This window comes from Arvicola amphibius, chromosome 9 (genome assembly GCF_903992535.2).
Source record: "Arvicola amphibius chromosome 9, mArvAmp1.2, whole genome shotgun sequence".
In the NCBI taxonomy this organism is placed as follows: domain Eukaryota; kingdom Metazoa; phylum Chordata; class Mammalia; order Rodentia; family Cricetidae; genus Arvicola; species Arvicola amphibius.
The window spans coordinates 119,270,775-119,291,152 of record NC_052055.2 but is presented as its reverse complement, the minus strand read 5'-3'; the positions used below and the strand labels follow the sequence as shown (position 1 = coordinate 119,291,152).

Here is a 20,378-nt window from a genome sequence, read left to right as displayed (position 1 = left end):
ACTCATTGACTTTGCTAGAAGCCACGGAATTCTTCCCAACTGCTGATGCCAACACAAATTGTTTTCAATATAAGTGTCTCTTTTTTTAATTGGTCTCATTCTCTACTTTGAAGGTTCATTGGTTTTATTTCTTGATAAATGACAGCATTTAGATTCAATTATTTCACTTCCAGTTTGTTAAATTCCCTGACTACTAGGGAAGATGTGAGGAACGTGGGTTTTCTTCTTAAACATAGATTTACCTGGTTCTCTTTACAGCGTGAATTCCCCCCCCCCATTTACATGTGTGTGTGCGTGTATGCATATGTGTATGCGTGTAGAATGAGTCATTCTCCAGCAGCCTTCCTCCTTAGTCACCGAGGCTGGTCTCAGAGTTCACCGACGTGACTAGCCTCCCTAGCTAGCTTGCTCTGGGGTTTCCAGTCTTTGCTTTCAGAGACTGGAATTACAATTACAGGTGGGTTGCCAGGTTCACCCAGCAACTTTCATGTGATCTGGGAATCCAGACTTCAGTCACTATGCTTTCGTGACAAGCAATTAACTCCTGAACCTTCTCCCAGCCCTACACCTTCAACAAATGCATATGGAGCATTGATAATCCACTGAAGCCTGGAAGAGTGAATTTAATTTAATGAATAAAACTGAGTCAATCCACAAGAATTCCTTTTGTTTTCCCGTGAGGTTACAAAGTGCAAATTTTCTTTCCAAGAAAATGGAGCCAAGAATAAAATCTTGGTGATTGCTTTGGCTGTTGTGGGCTCATCCACAGTTTGGAATCATTCTTAGAAGTGTTCGGTTGATGGGAGCTGGAAGGAGGCTCAGCTCTTCAGAGCCCGTGCTGCACTTCCAGGATGGGTTCAGTTCCCAGCATCCACAGGGCAGCTCACAGCTGCCTGTAATTCCAGTTCCAGGCGATCTAAAGCCCTCTTCTGACCTCTGTGGCAACCAGGCACGCATGTGGTACAGATATATACATGCAGGCAAAACACTCATACACACACACACACAAAATTTAAAAAACCCATTTAGTTGACAAATAGAGATTATATATATATATATTCAAAGGGTACCATGCGGTGTCTTGTTGTTCATGTATATTGTGTAATATACAGTCGAATGAATGACTAGCCCCTTTGGTGCCCATCTGTGCAATAGATGTCTGGAATATGTCAGACTAGGAATGGAATTTTGTGCTCTTTGACCAGCCCTCCCCCAACACCCAGGCCACCCCTTACCCTCACCTTCCCTGCACCAAATATCCTGTGTTGGATTCTCAGCTTCTAGGAGCTCCACCCTTTTAGATTCCATGTGTAAGGGTAAAGTCGTGTATAGTGCTTGTCCTTCTGGGCCTGGCTTGTTTTGTAAGAGAGGTTACAGAGCCGCCATTACTGAGGTTGCTTACAGGACCTTGGATTCTCATCCTCAGTTTGAGGATGTGTCAGAGGTTGTAGCAAGGTTCCCATCCCATGTCCAATCAGGACTCATTAGAAATTTAAGTCATTTAAAAATGTTATGGTTTCTACCTGGTTTTTAAAAAGTAAAAATGTCACATGCGCGCGCGCACACCCACCCACACACACAAGTTGGGCAGTAGTGGCACAGAGGTAAGTGAATCTCTGTGAGTTCAAGGCCAGCCTGGTCTACAGAGCTAGTTCTAGGACAACTAGGGCTGTTACACAGAGCAACCCTGTTCCCAAAACCACAAAAAGTAAAAATTCTGTTTTTCAATATACTACAAATAGTAGAGTTTAAGGTTGATATTATGTTTCTAATATTTATTTTGAAAATCATATCGACTCTGTTGTCAAATATGTTAGAGATGCGGCTCTGAAATGCAGTAAAGAAGTGATGGTTTCTAAAACCAGCTCTGCATCAGATATAATCTCGCTGTCTAGGGGAAAATAATAAAATTGTGGGAGTTGATAAATGTTGGAATTTAAAGTCAGGTCTTGGACGTGTCCAGGTTTTCCTTTATTCCTTGTTGGTTTTAGATCAGCTTTTCATTCCATTTGCTTTGGATGGCAGCTAAGAACATCTCCAGGCAGAAGGACAAATATGAATCACTCTAAGTTGGACAGGCTTTGTTATTTAAGATCTGTGATTAAAATTTCCCAACTCTCCTTCCCAATTGATTCACACGTCAACAGCCTTGACCCCATGGGGAACCCATTCCTATCTCAAACTCTCAATGCCCCAGCCCCTGCTTCTTTCAAACTGTTTTCTTTCTTTCGGGTTATACAAGATTTGTATCCTTTTAAAAATTTAGATTAAAATTTTGTTTTAGAATTTCGTACTTATTTACATCATTTTCCACCCTCCCTCTCTTTGTTCCAGCACCTTCTGTATCCTCCTACATACTCCCAAATCCATGACCTCTTTTACAGTTATTCTTGTCACACACCCCCTCCCCACACCCACACACCCACACCCCCCCCCCACACCCACATACACACACACCCACACACACACACACACACCCACACACCCCCACACACCACACCCACACACCCACACGACACACCCACACACCCCCCCCACACACACCCCACACACCACACCACACACACCCCACCCACCCCCCCACACCCACATACCCACCCACCCCCCCACACCCACACCCCCCCCACACACACACACACACAACCCCCACACACACACACCCCACACCCACAACCCCACCACCCACCCCCCCCACCCACCCACCACCCACCCCCCCACACACACACCCCAACCCCCCCCACACACCCACACACCCACACACACCCACACACACACCCACACACACACCTACCCCCCCACACACACCCACACACACACACCCCCACACACACACCCTACTGAGACCATTTAGTGTTGCTCATTTGAATATCTTCTTAGGGCTGACCACTTGGGATTGCATGACCTGTCAGGATCTTCCTCTCCCTCTCTCAGAAGCCATTGATTGCATGTAACCTTTCTTCTAGAGGCTGGGCTGTATGGGGCTTCTCCTATCCACATTGGTCCATCCACTGGTGGTATCGCGCAGGTCTTGTTTAGGCAACTTGAAGCTGTTTTTAATTTCACGTTTAAATTTGTGTAGGTGAAGGTCGGTGACAAGGAATGTGACATCATGGACACGTTTAAACTTTATATCACCACAAAGTTGCCAAATCCTGCTTTTACTCCCGAGATCAATGCCAAGACGTCGGTCATTGACTTCACTGTCACCATGAAGGGACTCGAGAACCAGTTACTCAGGAGGGTCATTCTAACAGAGAAACAGGTAAGTACTCTCAACATAAAAGCTCTAACTCACAATAAGTGTTTAAAATTGATTAGGAGGGTCCGTGAGATGGCTCAGGAAATAAAGGTATAAGCAGAGACCGTTGGTTCATTTTGTGGTTACCCAGACCCAAATAATAACACAGAAACTATATTAGTTACAACACTATTTGGCCAATAGCTTAGGCATATTTTTAGCTAACTCTTACATCTTAAATTAACCCATAGTTCTTGTCTGTGTTAGCCATGTGACTTGGTATCTTTCAGCAGTGAGGTATTCCCATCTTGCTTCCTCTGCATCTGGGTGATGACTGCAGACTGAGCCTTTCCTCTTCCCAGAATTTTCCTATTCTTGTTGCCCCACCTATACTTCCTGCCTGGCTACTGGCCACCAGCTCTCAAAGTCATGGCTTTAATCCTAGCCACATTACTTCCTTAGCAAATTAAAGACTCTCGTGGTCAGAAAAAGAGAGAGATACAGTAAAGATAGATTCAGATAAAAAAAAAAAAACTTCTAAATGGTTTACAATGTATTTAAAAATATATGTAGGCTTGAGAGAGAAAAGAAAAAGGATAAAGTTCTTAAAAAAAGAAAGAAAGAAAAAGAGTAGTTGGGTGTGGTGGCACACACCTTTAATCCCAGCAGTTGGGAGGCAGAGGTTGGAGGATCTCTGTGTGTTCAAGGACAGCCTGGTCTACAGAGTGAGTTCCAGGAGAGCCAAAGATAAACAGAGAAACCCTGTCTCAAAAAAACCCAAAAATTAAAAATAAAAATTAAATATATTTTAAAATAAAGCCACATAAAGATGGAAAATACATAGAGAATCTAGATACTATATGTTATTCTCTTGTCTTTGAATGGTTTGATGGCTGATACTCTTTGTTTAGAATATTAGTTACAAGTTGTTATGGATAATGGTCAGGATAAAAGCTAAACAAAGAACATTATATTCAGAGTTCTTGTTTTGAAAAGAAAAATTATATGACTCAGTTATCCTCAATCCCCAGACAATAAACACACACACACACACACACACACACACACACACACACACTTCCTGCTCCTGTTCTTATTTCTTTGGGTGTATTGATTCTGCACATTTCAATCCATAGTGCTGTGTATTGTCTTGAGACACCTGAAAAAATTTAATAAAAACAATGATCCCAGAGAAAAGAAAATTCCCCTGGATGGCCAATATATGTACCCTATAAAGATTTGTCACTTGTATTGGTTTAATAAAACACTTATTGGCCAGTAGCCAGGCAGGAAGAATAGACGAGGTGACCAGAATGGGAGAATTCTGGGAAGAGGAAAGGCTCAGTCTGCAGTCATCACCCAGAGGCAGAAGAAGCAAGACGAGAATGCCTCACTGATAAAAGATACCAAGTCACATGGCTAACACAGACAAGAATTATGGGTTAATTTAAGATGTAAGAGTTAGCTAAAATATGCCTAGTCTATTGGCCAAACAGTGTTGTAACTGAGAGAGTTTCCGTGTTATTATTCGGGTCTGTGTGGCTGGGAAATGAACAAGCAGTCTCCGCTTACTTAAAGGTACTTGCTACCAAGCCTGAAGACCTGAGTTCGATCCCTGGTACCCACATGGTGGAAGGAGGGAATCAATTCTTAGGTTGTTGCATGCCCCCCATAAACAAACAAAAACCAAACAAGTGTAAATAATAAAATAGATTAGGATGTTGTTATAGCAAATATATGGAAGTTATAAGCCAATCGTATTTCCTCTTGTTAGCATAAGAAAATATTTCTTTCTCAGTGGTAATTTCCGTTAGAAAATTATATGACTCAGTTATCCTCCATCCCCAGACAACACACACACACACACACACACACACACACACACTTCCTGCTTCTGTTCTTATATCTTTGGGTGTATTGATTCTGCACATTTCAATCCGTAGAGCTGTGTATTGTCTTGAGACACCTGAAAAATTTAATAAAAACAATGATCCCAGAGAAAAGAAAATTCCCCTGGATGGCCATTACCCACTTCTGGGATTTCTGATATTGCAGTGCAGTAATGTAATGATATAAGGAACAATATTTCAAATGAAATTTGCATTGGAGGGGGGAATCAATTAGGTATAACTAAGGGTATTGGTGGAGCAAGGAGCACCTTAGGCCTGTAATATTTTAAGAGCTAGATATCTTTTAAGATGTTCAGAAAACTCAATTTTATGCATAAAATATTTGCATATATTAACTATATTTGCATAAAGCACAAGATAGTTTACACTTACTTTGATATAATTCATCTTCGTATTCAAGGAAAAGGCAAGGTGAGCAATAATAAGAGCAAAGAGGCATAAGGGGGGAGAGGAAGAGGGTGATGGGTAAAGAGAAGGAAGGGAAGGTGTATGGGTGGACGGCCGTGGGATGAGGAGAGATGCTGCAGAAGGTAAAAAGATGTGACACCATCTCTCCTTCAGGAGCAAAATAGCAACGGCATCCTACTTGCTTACCAGAAGTGGTTCCCCACATGGGGCAAACCATCATAACCCTAGCCTTCCAGCTGGCTCCCTCCACCACCTCTAGGGTCGACAGGTGCTGCTGGTCTATTCTGAATGGATTCTCATTGGTGTAGCTCCCCCACGAGGTTGTATTACTTAAAGGTCTCTCCAGTGCCCACATCCCTCTTCTTAACGTTGATGCCTCTTTAAAACGCCCACTGGCATGCTTGGGCCAGCCTTGCTGGAGAGCACTGAAGACAAGCTTTGTAAGCAGAGTGTCTCCTCCTGACAGCCATGGGGCCACAGAGGATGAGGGTCTGTCCCCCTCTGTGACAACATTTCCCAAGGCCTCCTGGAAGCCCCTTAGGTCCCCAGGATACCTGCCTTTTCCTATTGTATTAAAAAGGAATTAAGTGTGATTTCATTGTTTGGGTTTTCCTACGCATGCGTGTGTATTCATATATGTGCACACACACGTGTATGTGAAGGTGTGTGTGTTTTGTGTTCGTATACGTGCACACGAATGTGCATGTGAAGGTGCGTGCTCATATATATGCACACATGTGCCTGTGAAGGTGCATGCTCATATATATGTACACATATGTGCATGTGAAAATGTGTGTGTTCATATATGCGCATGTGGCGATGTGTGTGTTCATATATGTGCACATATATGTACATGTGAATGCGTGTATATTTGTATATATGAACACATTTGTGCAAATGAAGGTCAGAGGCCAATGTCAGGTGTCTTTCTTGATTATTCTCCACCTTATTTTTGAGACATATTCTGTGACTGAATCTGGAACTCGCCAGTTAGGCCAGATGACTGGCCAGCAAACCCTTGGGATCGCCCTGTCTCCAATTCTCCGGCACCGCAGTTCCAGGCTTGCTCCACCAGGTCCAGCTTTTTACCCCGGTGCTGGTAGTCAGGACCTCCTCCTAAGTCTGCATGCCTGCATAGTAAGCGCTTCACCTCTCAGCCGCCTCTCCATCCCCAGGGATGGTTATTCCAGTGGAAGCAGTTCCTTAGCTAGTTTCCTGCAAGCGTGGCCACACTCGTCACCATCCTAGCGCACCCCACAGCCTGCCAGTGGGATGGCAGGGACACTAGTCAGGGTTCGAGGACAGCGGTTAGTTCCATCTCTGCAGCGACTACTGTGGGTGGCACTGGGATGCTCTGCAGGGGTTCCACCTTCCCCAGGTAGACAATAAGCGATGGGAGCGAAAGTCAGCACGTTGTTGGGTGAGGCCTCCACTCTGCCAAGCCTCAAAGTGGGTGCTCTCAAGAATTTGCAGCTCCTGCCTGTTAGATGCTAAATTCTGGATGAAAATAACCTATAGGCAGACTGATTGAAGTCATGAAAGGCGTTTGACTCAGTGCCGGGCTGTAGCTTTTGATCATGTATTTGCTTTCAGAAGACTTCTGAAGTTAGTGGGGTTTCTGAAGCAGCTTTGCAAGGAATGTTCTCAAGTTAGCGCTTTGATTTACCTTGAAATATAATCCTAAATGCAAAATGTGATTCTGCATATAGATGAAGAAACGCTGCTGCCTGAGTGTCACAGAGGGCTAGGATGTGGCTTAGTCTGCAGAGGACTTGCTCGGCATGCACACAACCCTCAGTTCCAATGCACAAACAGTGCGGGTGCAAGCACAAACCTGGAATCCAGCACTAGGGAAGTGGGAACAGGAGGGTAAAAAATTCAAGGTCATCCTCAGCTCCTTGGTGAGTTTAAGGCCATCCCAGGCTACATGAAACCCTGTCTCAAGAACAAAAGAACAACAACAACAGCAACAACACACACACACACACACACACACACAAATATTGTTAAAATTAAAATTATTTTCATTTAGACTATATCAATGTCAGATTTCTGGGCTATGGAGCCAGGGAGGTGGCTCTAAGGTTAAAATACCTGAAGAGTTGAGATCCCCAGAAATGCAGGATGGGTAAGGCTGCCCGCCTGCTGGGCAGCAGAACTAGCCATATCTGTGCTCTCTAGTAGCAGAACTAGCATCTCTGTGCTCTCTGGGTTTAATAAGAAACTTTGCTTCCATGTTTAGGGTAGAAGAACAATTCAGGGTGATTCTGAACATCACCCTTACGTGCATACCCACACACATGTAGGAGCCCCAACATGTGTAAAAACATACATATGCACACATGCATGCCCCTTCACATCTGTGAAAAAATAAGTAAAAAGATGACTGTTATTAAGGGCACTTTGATTTAGATCTACAAGAATGCCTGTCACCGTTAAACATCCTAGGTTTGAAGGGTGGTCTTGGACTCTGCAGGAGGACAATGCCCTGGCTCTCAGGAGACTCAGCCGAGTGTTTAGGAGTAAAAAGTCTTTGGGGAGCTGAACTCAGGTTTCCATAGTTGTACATTAGGTGTGTTACTGACTGGGCCATCCCTCAGCCCCAGAACTATGAAATGTTAGCGCCAGTGAGTGTCGTTTTCTCAATTATCCAGAGAAACAAAAATATAAATTGGTCTGACTAATGAGAATCCTTTCTTCCGCCGTTGGAGACGCAATTTTGCTGAACCCTTTGGTGTTGCTGGTAAAACGCCAGCGAGCCTGGTTTTCTGTTAGCACCGGTGACGAGGATGCCCAGGTTCCATTGTCTGTGTCTTGACCACAGGAGCTGGAGTCGGAGAGGGTGAAGCTTCTCGAGGACGTGACTTTCAACAAGCGGAAGATGAAGGAGCTCGAGGACAACCTGCTGTACAAGCTGAGCGCCACGAAAGGTACCGCGTCCTTAAGAGGCCGCCAAGCCCTGGCTCCCAGAAAGGAGCTCATTTACTTGCGGGCCCCTTGAGTGACACGGTGACCACAGATGGGAGGAAATAGCCCACTTCCCAACGCACAAGCAGGCGGGCTGGCTTCCGTGTAGGCGTTAAAGAAACACCACGGGGAATCTGATGTCTGAATTAGCAACTGGAGTCAGCGGCTGAGACTAGTACCATCTTGTTGATATAATCACCCTCTCCTGAGCCAAACAAGGGCTCCTAAGCAGAACCTAGGCGTTCATGATGGCCTCATTTGCTTGCCCAGGGGACGCGCGTGTGTTCCGTCTTTTTTATTTTTATTTTATTTTTATCAATCAATCAGTTCTTTCATTTAGCATCAAAATGAAGCTACTATGATGGGTCACGTACAGCACATGCCATTTGTAATCAGAAAAACGTGTCTAACCGAGGGCCTGGCTCATCTCAGATGACTCCCACTTAGAAGTCAAGGGTACTGTCTCCTCTGGGTAGCCAGAATCATTATACCACATCCCAGTTTGCGGCGGTGCCCTCTCTGTCATACACTGAAGAAAAAAGGTTTTCTGTGCAGACCTGTAACCCCAGCCCTTGGGAGGAGTACCTGAGGCAGGAGGATTGCCGTGGGCTGCCAGGGCTACATAGAAGGCACCAGGCCAGTCAGAGCTACACAGCAGGACATTGGCTCCCAACAAGGAAACAAACCCAAAATTTTGTGCAAAGAAAAGAGAATCAACAAGCCCAGCAGTATTCTTTAGGCAAACCCAGCAGCCCCATTAAATTCCACCATGTGTTAGTAGTTGACTTAGAAGTCCATTCCGTTGTCACTTTAATCCCTGGGTCAGAAGAAAACTAAACCACCTCAGTATCCCAGAATGATGATGCCCTTAGGATGCCCTCAAGGCCAGGTGTGGTGGCACACACCTGTAACCCCAGCTTCTTGGGAGGCTGGGGCACAGGGATTGGGCTATATTAACGAGAGCTGGTCTCAGAATAAAATCTTCAAAAAGGAGCTATGATTCTGGCTGTGGGATAGCGTGGCCCAAACATGCGTTATACATACACACCTCCATACATGTGTGCATACAGTGAGCTCAGTGAAAAGCAGGTACACTTCCACTGTAGCCCAGTTAATCCTTGTTAGAGGCATAGAGTGGCCTAGGTTGTCCCTGTCAAGTGCCCTTTCACTCAAGAAGTGGGGAGAGAACGTCCCACTCATCCTCCAGCTCCTCAGCCTGGGTACAGTGCTTGCATCAGCTCGTACCCCGAGATGAAGAACTTATGGCCTGGAGTCACCTTGGCGAGAATTGCCAAGGCGATAATGGGGTGAATACCCCTGGAGACAGGGTCATTGTCTTCAAACATTTGAACCTGTTGGGCAGGAGAGATGGCTCAGCCAAAAATGTGCTTGCCTGGCCAAGCAAGAGGATGGGCCCGAGTTAGGTTCACTAGAAACCATTTAAAAATCTAGATGTGGTGGTGCAGGCCTGTAACCTCGGTATGGGGAGGTCAAGTGAAGCAGATTTCTGAGTATTGCTGACCAGCCAGCCTAGCCTACTTGGTAAGTCTCAGGCCAATTAGAGACCCTGTCTCAAAATACAAGGGGAGAGAGTGTCAGACCTTGAGGGACTATACCTGAGGTTGCCATGTGCCTGCAAGCAAATAAACAAGAGCACACACATACACACGCACGCACGCACGCACGCACTCATGCATGCACACATGCATGCACATGCACAAACACACATAAAATCAAAACAGATATTGTCGTATTGTCTTTTGCTTTTCAGGTGGAGTGGAGGATGAAGAGCCCTCAGTAGGAATGTTTAGAAAGATCCAGGCTCTGGGTGGTGGTTGGACCAGGGACACTTTGGTGTTGAGTTCTCCTTCTTGTGGTCTCTGGGTTAGAAACCCAGTATCTGAAAAAAAAAAAAAAAAAAAAAAAAAAAAAAAAAACCCTCCTGTTCGTCTGTAATTCCTTTCTGCACCTGCTGCTTTGATTCTCAGGTTCCCTGGTGGATGATGAGTCTCTCATTGGTGTCCTGCGCATCACCAAGCAGACGGCAGCAGAAGTTAGCGAAAAACTCCATGTGGCCGCCGAAACGGAGATCAAGATCAACACAGCTCAGGAGGAGTTCCGGCCTGCGGCCACGCGTGGCAGCATCCTTTATTTCCTCATCACAGAGATGAGCATGGTCAACATCATGTACCAGACGTCACTGGCTCAGTTCCTCAAGTTGTTCGACCAGTCCATGGCCAGGCAAGTCCTCCCAGCCTTCCCCTAGGCCATTTTCAAAATGGCAAGTTAAAGTCTTGTGTTGGTAGCTTGGGGGGATGGCTCCGTCTATCAAGTCTCTGCCATGGAAACGTGCAGACTTGACTCAGGTTCTCAGCACCCACATAAATGGCCTGGGCCATGGCTGCAGACATCTGCAAATCCATGCTTGGAAGCAGAAACGGATGGGCCAGCCAGTGTAGCCAGTCAGTGAGCTCCAAGTCCAGGGAGAGACTCTGTCTCCAAAAATAAGGTGGGTATTTTTGACGGCTCAGTAGTAAAGAGCACACACGGCTCTCACAAAGGACTGGAGTTTGGTTCCCAGCACCCACAACTAACTCCTATAATTCTGGCTCTAGGTGATATGACGCCCTCTTCTGGCCTCCATGGACAACTGCATGCACACGTGTGTGTGCGTGTGTGTGCACGCGCGCGCGCACGCACACAAATAAAAAATAGTTCTTAAAAAAATAAAGTGGTAATAGATTGAGAAACACACACACGCACCCCACACACAAACACACACCCACGTTTTGTTATTTCCAGTCTTAAAGAAATTGGGTTTTTTTTGTTATCTCCTTGATTTTAAAAAAATGGACTGCAGATCTGAAAAGTCTCCACTGCCTCAGAAAAGAATCACAAATATCATCGAGTACCTGACATATGAGGTTTTTACATACTCTGTGAGAGGCCTGTACGAGAACCACAAATTCCTCTTTGTGCTGCTCATGACCTTAAAGATTGATCTCCAGAGAGGGACGGTCAAGCACAAGGAGTTCCAGGCTCTGATTAAAGGTGAGATGCGGGGAGCATGGCTGGGCTGGCTGGGAGTGAGAGCAGGAGCAGCACGGGTGGATGCTGGCTCCAGTGGGCTCTTTGATATACTTGGATGCCGTTCCAGGGATGCAGGAGGAAACAGTGTGGTACCCTAATGAAAGCAGCATTATTCTCTTAATCTCCCTCCTGCCCTCCTCTGGTCTCTTTCAATTTCTACTACTATAGTTCTGTTTGCCAAAAATTTGGGCTTGTCCTGACTCTGTGTTTTTAGTTTAATTACTGTGTTTGGTTTCTTCATCGTTACCCATGCTTAGGGAGCCTATTGTCAAAGCGCGGAAAAGCTGGTGATGAACTTTACTCCTGCTGCCTCTCTGCTCCTCTTCCTCCTTCCCTCCCTTCCCTTTTCCTTTCTCTTTTCTATACAGGACCTCACTGCATAGCTGAGGCTGGCTTGGGATTTGACACACACCACCAAATAATTTTAACAACATCAAACCACCAAAGTTCAGATAGGAGCTGCGGCCACACCCACCGCAGAGGCAGCATGGCTCCTTGGTAGAGCAGGGTAGCTTCATGAACGGTCCCAAGGTTGGGTAAGGAGTTTGGTAGTATGGAAACAAGAGCAGGCTGGCACACAGCACAGACAAGATGCCTCAGAGCAAGGGAGCGTTGTGCTGGGGGGTCAGGATGTGGGCCACAGCCTAGCATCCTACTAGTCATATAGGGCTTGTCAAAACTAAGAGGGTCCAGGGATACAGCCTGTGCCTGAGACACGTGCGGATTTGGGATACCCTCCCATCCAGGCAAAGCCTCATTAATGATAGCAGCCAGACCAGAGATATGTGCCAAAAGAAACAGACCTCTTTGAAAGAGGGTTTGTGAGTGAGAGGACACAGGGGAAGGGTCTTTGCAGCAGGATAAAGATGGGCGCTCACCTGGGCTGTGGTGGGAGCATATGTGTGAGCCCTTTTCATCAAACTGGAGAGCGAGATTGCACAGGGCCGGCACGGCCAGCCTGGGGACTTTGGGTTCAATTCAGCCGGCAGGAGGGAGCCTTTGAGTGTTTTATGGGCAGGGACGAGGCAGGAACAAAGCAGTGCTTTAGGAAGATTAATTTGGAATTGCACGATCGGTTGATTGACAGCACTACAATCAGCTCAGCAGAAAAGGAGGGTATTTCCTGGACAAAGCTGGTTTATTGTATAGTCTGCTTTAGTTTCTAACTGGCTTACATTTTGATGGAATTATTTTTTAAAGGATAGTATGGCTTATTTCTTTTTAATACTTTTTCATAGACTTAACAAATAAACTCATATCATGGACTTTTTTTTTTTATCATGTGAGCTCAGTACTCAAGGGAGAACTTCTGATATTTATGGCCACAGCAATGTTTGATTTCCCAGGAGTGACAGTTCTTAGGTATCAATTATTTCTTGTTTTCTGCAATATTTGTAAGGTGCCTTTGACTTTCTTCTCCAGCTCAGGATGTCAGGGCACTTTGGAAAATGAAATGGAGACCAGAGGCAAACCTGCCCTATAGATCAACGGATAGCCCTGTTCCTTGCCGGTTTATTCTAGAAAAATATTATCTTTGTTTTGCTGTATGGGGGTTTTCATAAGCTGTTCATAAGACCCGAGTCTTAAAAAATATGAGGAGAATACAAATTAAATGTCAAAATAATCACTAATGATGGCGTAGCTTTTCCTAACCTCACAGCAACCACGTGGTAGAGTCTGCTATTCCATCATTCTGTTACTCTCATCTGGCAGATGAGAGAAGGGGGAGGAGAGAGAGAGAGAGAGAGAGAGAGAGAGAGAGAGAGAGAGAGAGAGAGAGAGAGAGAGAGAGAGAGAGGAGAGAGAGACCGAGTCCATTGTCCAAGGGAATGCAGGTGTAGGGTAAACAGCCAGGGTGTTTTTGGGAGGAATCTCCCTGTAATTTCTCCCCTTTGGTTCAGGAATACATGGCTTGAAAGCACTGAGGTAGTCTAGTTGTCTTCTTCTGACCTCTCAAGAAACGCATCCTTGGAGAAGATCAAGAAGAAATGGTGCAGGGGCAGGCTCTGCCCCTGTGGTAGAGCAGCATCAGTTGACGAAGGTGGCTGTTTCTCCCAGTATTACTCTTCCATTGGCAGTAATGATGGAAGAGGAAAGCTTCTGTTTACACTCAGTTTTAGGGGGCATTTGTGAAAGGGAAGCATTTGGTCAGAGTTGTGAGGTTAGAGATGGCTCAGCAGTTAAAAGCACTTTCTGCTTTTTTAAAAAAATAATTTATTATTTTAAAAAACTATCTTTTCTCATTTTGCATCCCAGTTCTCACTCCCTCCCCTCTTCCCATTCTCTCTACCTTCCTCCCACCCCCCATCCATTTCTCAGAGAGGGTAAGGCTTCCCATGGGGATTCAACAAAGTCTAGCATATTGCTTTGGGGCAAGACCAAGGCCCTCCCCACTATATCTAGGCTGAGCAAGGTATCCCCCCAAAGAGAATGGGTTCCAAAAAGCTAGTACAAGCAGTAGGGATAAATCCTGGTTCCACTGTCAGTGGCCCCACAGTCTGCCCCAGCCATACAACTGTCTCCCACATTCAGAGGGTCTAGGTTGGTCCTTTGCTGGTTTCTTCCCTGTAAGGGTAGAGTTGGTAGGATCCCATTAGCTCAGGTGAGCTGTTTCAGTAGGTGTCCCCATCATGGTCTTGATTCTCCTCCCACTCTTTGACTGGACTTCGGGAGCTCATCCCAGTGCTCTGCTATGGATCTCTGCATCAGCTTCCATCAGTTGCTGGATGTAGGTTCTATGGTGACATTTAAGACAGTCATCAATCTGACTACAGGGCAAGGCCAGTTCAGGCACCCTCTTCATAACTGCTTAGGGTCTTAGCTGGGTCATCCTTGTGGATTCCTGGGAATTTCTCTAGTGCCAGGTTTCTTACTATCCCCATAATGGCTTCCTCTCCCTTTAGTTTCCTCCCTCTGTTTATCTAACCATCTAGTTAACGTGGTGGGAAATATTACAGAGTATAGAACTTGTGGAGGAGCGGTGGTGACTGACAGGCAACTATAAAAGTCACACAAAGACAGATCATTCTATCCATTGATAAAAATTTTACAAATCCCTGATTGGTAAGGAAAAATAAAAGCCACCACAACAATTCAAGAGTCCATTGGTATCTTGTTATTGGGAAAATATATTCCTAAGAGTGAATAGCAAGCTGGTGTTACTGATGTGTCTTGCATGTCTCCCCAGGTGGAGCAGCTCTGGACCTGAAGGCGTGTCCCCCCAAACCCTTTCGCTGGATCCTGGACATGACGTGGCTGAACCTCGTGGAGCTCAGCAAGCTCCCCCAGTTTGCAGAAATTATGAACCAGGTAAAGGAAGAGGGGCTACATAAAACGCAGATGAAAACACAGTAGGTTGTTTAACCAGGGTCTCCCGGTGACAGTTTCTACCCCCAGGGGAAGAGCAAGTGAACACATGGATTTAGATGGGTGTGATGGCCCACGCCTGCAATCCCAGTCCTCAGGCCACTGAGGCAGGGGGATCAGGTGGTCAGGCCATCCTGACCGACAGAGTGAGACCCTGGCGTGAAAGCAAAACAAAGATTAAATTAGTGGTTCTCAACCTTCCTAATGCCGCAACACTTTAATACAGATCTTGATGTTGTGGTGACCCCAGCCATAAAATTCTTTTTGTTGCTGCTTCATAGCTGTAATTTTGCTACTGTTGTGAATCACAATGTAAATATCTGTGTTTTCCAGTGGTCTTAGGTGATCCTATGAAAGGGATTGATCCCCAAAGGATCACTCCTCACAGGTTGAGAACCACTGGATTAAAGCCAGTGTGGCCTTCTGGGCGGGGGAGGTGGGGTGTGCATGGATGGACTTCAAAGGGAGCTTTTCACAGGCTTTGTGTATGTGCACGACTATGGATGCACGTGTGGGCACATGCATGCAGGAGCCAGAGGTTAACCTTGGGTGTCGTTCTTTTGGCTCCATCCATCCTACCAAGTAGTGCAGGTTGTCTGGGATAGAGTCCCAGGGCTCTGCTATCTCTACTTCCCTGGCATTGGGATTCCAAACACATGCCACCGCAGTCAGTTTTTCACATGGGTCCTCATGGATAGCATGGCAGGTGCTCTCCCAGCTCAACCACCCCCAGCCCACCTCCTCCAGCCTATTCCCTTACCCCAGCCCCCAAGGGAAGAGCAATTGAGCCACTGCAATCTCCAGGGGGCAGTTTAGATGCACTTCAGAACCCCTCCGCTGTCTCATACTGCCCCGGGGACAAGGCTGAAGCAATTGAACTGCAGAGTTAATTGGTTAACAACCCTCTCTGTCGGTGTCCTCTACTGTGAACTGCTGATAGGATACCCAGCTCTGAATGGGTTCCCACCTCTCTGTGTCCCAAATAAGAAGGAGCTGGACAGGTGGTGCAAACCGTGCAAGCATGAGGAGCTGCCACCAGACCCTTGAGACCTATATTTTAAAAACAAAACCCCCAAAACAAACAAACAAAAAACCCTGGGAGAGTTGACGCATGTCTACGATCCCAGTGCTTGGGAAACAGAGACAACAGGCTCTCTGGGGCTTGCAGGCCAGCCAGTCCAGCTGTAGTGGAGAGTTCTGGGCTCGGGTGAGGGTCCCTGCCTCCAAAACTAAGATGGCGCATGATGGGGGAAGCCACCTGACAAGGGCTCGTGGCTGCTGAGTGGCTCAGATCCACAAGCACAAATATGTATATAACACGAGGTGGGTGGGGTGGAGGGAGGGAGGGAGAGAGAGGAAAAAGTTCAGTCTGTAGGTCTGGCACATAGGATCTGAGAGGACAGCAGAAGCTGTCTGCTTTTAATGTTCACTATAGGTTTCTCAAAAATGCTGACAAACCACCTTGAGGACCCCAGCCTGGCGGCTACTGAGGGTTATGAGACAGGCTCAGCAGCACAGGTTTTATAATTGGACTCAATGGCACTTGGGCAGCAGGGGCACCTTTTAATGCTCCTGCACCCCCCAGATCCCCTGCATGCGTTCCAATGAGCAGCTACTTGAGACCCACTTGGAAAGACTTCTGCTCTCAGCTTTAATGTCTCGCTAGGAAAATGAGAGTTTGGATTTTGGGCTTCTCTTGCTATTTTTAAATAGAGATCAGTGTTCAGGGGAATTGGTCCACATCCGTGGTTTTCAGTGGAGGGTAATTTTTTGCCACCCCCAGCAGGGTATGTGGCAGTGTCTGGAGACATTTCCGATCATTCCAACCCGAAGGCAGGGATGCTACTGGCATCTAGTGGGTAGAGAACGGAGATGCTGCTAAGCATGCTTACTGTTACCAAAGAGATTAGGGTTAGATCCTATCCTCACAGGCTCAACTGCCTGTCCCAATAAACCAATTAAAGAGACCAATAAATAGTGAAAAGCAGAAAAATGAGATTCAATGCAGCCGCACTGGAAAGAGGGACAAAGAGATCTCACAGAGATCTGGTGACTTCCTGCTCTCAATCTGACTTTGCAGGTGTGACCCGGGGTTCAGGTTTAAACTATGGGAGTCAAGAGGCATGCCCAAATAAGCAGGCAGGCTCACGGTGACATTCTGCTGTCAATGAATCCTCCTTTGTGCCAGCTCCAGTCTCTGATGCAAGGTGGCCTAAGACAAGTCACAAACCATTCATCATGAGGCACAGTCCTCTGACTGCTCCCAGGGTCTCGGCCCTTTCTTCTAGCATGAGATTACTGGGTGGAATTCCAACTTCTAGGGACCTGTGGTTTGAACATGATAACCAGGGAGGGACACAGTCTCTATCTGCCAGTATGGTTACACTACCGTGCCCAGGACAGCCCTGCACTTCATAAAAATGTCCATTCCCAAGTGTCAATAAGTGTCACGACTGAGAAGCCTTGATCTATTGCCATCCTTGCAAATTGTTTGTGTCATTGATACATTATTCTAACTGTAGTGAACAATACAGAAAGGCGACTAACAAAACTGAAAGCAATAGTAACACTGTTTCTATGTTATTCAGGTCATTGTAAACAATAGTGGGGTTGTTTTGCTTTGTAAGCTAAGAGCCAGCAAGAGTGGCTCTCTGGGGGTCCTTTGGAAGGTCTGGTTCATCTCGATCTCATGCAGTCTTGCGACTTAGTTATTGGCTTGTTACTCTTAGATATCTCGGAATGAGAAGGGGTGGAAAAGCTGGTTCGATAAAGATGCCCCGGAGGAGGAGATCATCCCTGATGGATATAATGATTCCCTGGATACCTGCCGCAAGCTTCTGCTCATCAGGTGAGCACAGGGCCATCGAGATCTGGAAGCATCACTCACTGGACCTCATCACAAGTCTGACCCCGGCAGTCAACATCATCGCGTTCCCCGCTGTTCTGTGCATTGTGTGGGGAAGCAGCCCTGCAGTTCCTTGACAGTAAATGAAAGCCAGAGAGAGGTCTATTTCAACAATGTATTAACAGTAGGGCTTTTAGAGAAAGCGGGAAAGATAATGTTTTTATGTCTCTTTTATCCATTTGATCGTGGGTGAATTATTCATTATTGAATTTACTTCTGCAAAAAAAAAAAAAAAAGAAAGAAAAGAAATGGAACTTGGGCTGGCGGGATGGTTCAGTGGGTCAAAGTGCTTGCTGCTGGAGGTTTGAGTCCCGGGACTCACACTGTGGAAGGAGAACCAGCTCCAGCAAGTTATCCTCGAATCTCCACTCTCTTGCTTTGGCTTGTGCACAAGCACACACACACACACACACACAGACACACACACAGACACACCACAGAATATGAATAGCAAAAAGAGATGGATTATTTAGGGCAGTTTTGTTTCCTACTGTAGCATACCTGAGCCTGCCATTGGAATTGCTGTTTGCTGACTGTTGTTACCCATGAGAGTGACCAGCGTGGCCGCAGTGGTGACCCCCTGCTCAACAGAGTATGAAAGGGTTACTTGTTTTCACCAAAATAAGCACATTTGTCTTATACCAACCATTTTAACATTGGACCCATGTCACATGAGCAGTGTTATTAGTGAGAATCTGCTTGAGAGACAACGCATCTCAAATCTAAATGACAACTGTCTGGCATTTATTTATTTGATGTGTCTTGCGTGTGTTGAACTTGTTAGGGTTTGTGATGCACAGACGGTTCAGACCAGTTGCTTGCTGATAGCGTACTTCTGGCCCCTTTGGCATGCCCATCACGGACTGGGGCTGGCAGAGGACACTCTGTTGTTACTGACTCCACCTAGCTCCCTGCCAGTACCGGACACCAACCCCTCACACGATTAAATCTGTGCTCATCCAGGGATAGCAAAGCTTGCCACCCCTCTCACACAGCCCCGCGGAAGGAAGGGAGGATGCACCTGCTGTCCCTTTGTTAATTGAACGCGTGGCCTTTTCACCCTCAGAATTGGATAGGGACAGAGGGGGAGCACTGCTGAATTTACTGCCTCTAATGTTTCGTTCATTTCTAGATCTTGGTGCCCAGACCGTACTGTTTTTCAAGCACGAAAATACATCGCGGACTCTCTGGAGGAGAAGTACACGGAGCCAGTTATCCTAAATCTGGAGAAGACGTGGGAAGAAAGCGATACACATACGCCTCTGATCTGTTTCCTGTCCATGGGCTCTGACCCCACCATCCAGATTGATGCCCTGGCCAAAAAACTGAAGCTGGGTATGACTGACCCTTTGTTTATGAAGCTTAACCGCACACCCATGCCTGCTCTGAATGTCACCTTTTAGGGGGGGCGATTCTTGGAGAAGAATCTGTGGCCAGGCTCAGTGGCGCACACCTTTAATCCAGCATTTGGGAGGTAGAGGCAGGCAGATCTCTGTGAGTTCGAGGCTACCCTGGTTCTACACAGTGAGTCTCAGGCCTGCCAGGATTACATAGTGAGACCCTGTCTAAAAAAGAAAGAAAGAGAAGAGGAAAATTGCCTATGAAACAAAGCTATATTTAAAAATTAAGCTCCCCCCCCCCCGATTTTTGTCCGTTTGTACCCGAGACACAGGTGTCTTTGAGCAGACCGTGAGAGCTGTATCTTTCTCAGACTGTTTTATCAGCAGATGGCTGTGCTGGTGGACAGCAGGAGGCAAGAGAGATAAGGAGCCATCATGCCCTGCTGCCACGTCACCGAAGCGTATTTTGTTACAGTCTGAAAAACTAGAACCATTGTTGAAATGTCTGATGGCCAGGGATTCATTTGTTCACGCTTTCATTGAGTAACAAGTTAGTAATGAGTCATCCAGAGGTTTGGGGCTAAGCAGAGCACAGCTGGAGAAGACAGATATGAATGTAACCCGACAGGATGTGCGACAGCTGTAACCACATTCTGTAGGAACAAACGGCGATCATAGGCTCATAGCTGCACAGATTCTGGAGAAAGCACTGCATTCTTTAAGATGGTATCTTATTTTTAATTGTGTGTTTGTGTGTGTCTGTTGTCGGTATGTGTGGTGGATGTGGGTACCAGAAGAGACTTAGAGGCCATTTGTGAACAGCCTAATGTAGGTTCTGGGGAATGAACTTGGCTCCTCTATAAAAGTAGCAAGTTAGCTACTGAGCCTCTTAGCCATTGAGCCTTCTCTCCAGCCCTGACCCCCTATAAAGAAGCACCACGTTCTTGATATTAGATTATTTCTTCATTACCAATAGGAGACAGAAGGAATATTATCCCAGGGCAAGAACTTATAGCACCTAAGCAAGGCAGCAGTGATGGAGTCAGTGGGGCTCAAGGATGGGAACACTGTCCTGTGAATGGAACCGTTGATTCTCTCCACATACTCAGGGAGCCTGGGCGTCATTGGCATTGCTGCATAAAGTCGCTAGGGCC

General features: G+C 46.2%; 1 protein-coding gene across 1 annotated transcript in view; it reads left to right on the top strand.

Moving 5' to 3' along the window:
* The window catches only part of Dnah8 (dynein axonemal heavy chain 8), a 225,044-nt gene that overhangs the window by 137,934 nt on the left and 66,732 nt on the right, over positions 1–20,378 (top strand). Inside the window, exons 75-81 of the mRNA XM_038342351.1 lie at positions 3,080–3,262; positions 8,381–8,486; positions 10,512–10,764; positions 11,384–11,574; positions 14,801–14,922; positions 17,709–17,827; positions 19,017–19,219. Of these exons, the coding sequence (XP_038198279.1) occupies positions 3,080–3,262; positions 8,381–8,486; positions 10,512–10,764; positions 11,384–11,574; positions 14,801–14,922; positions 17,709–17,827; positions 19,017–19,219 (1,177 nt within the window). The remainder of the gene's footprint in view (positions 1–3,079; positions 3,263–8,380; positions 8,487–10,511; positions 10,765–11,383; positions 11,575–14,800; positions 14,923–17,708; positions 17,828–19,016; positions 19,220–20,378) is intronic.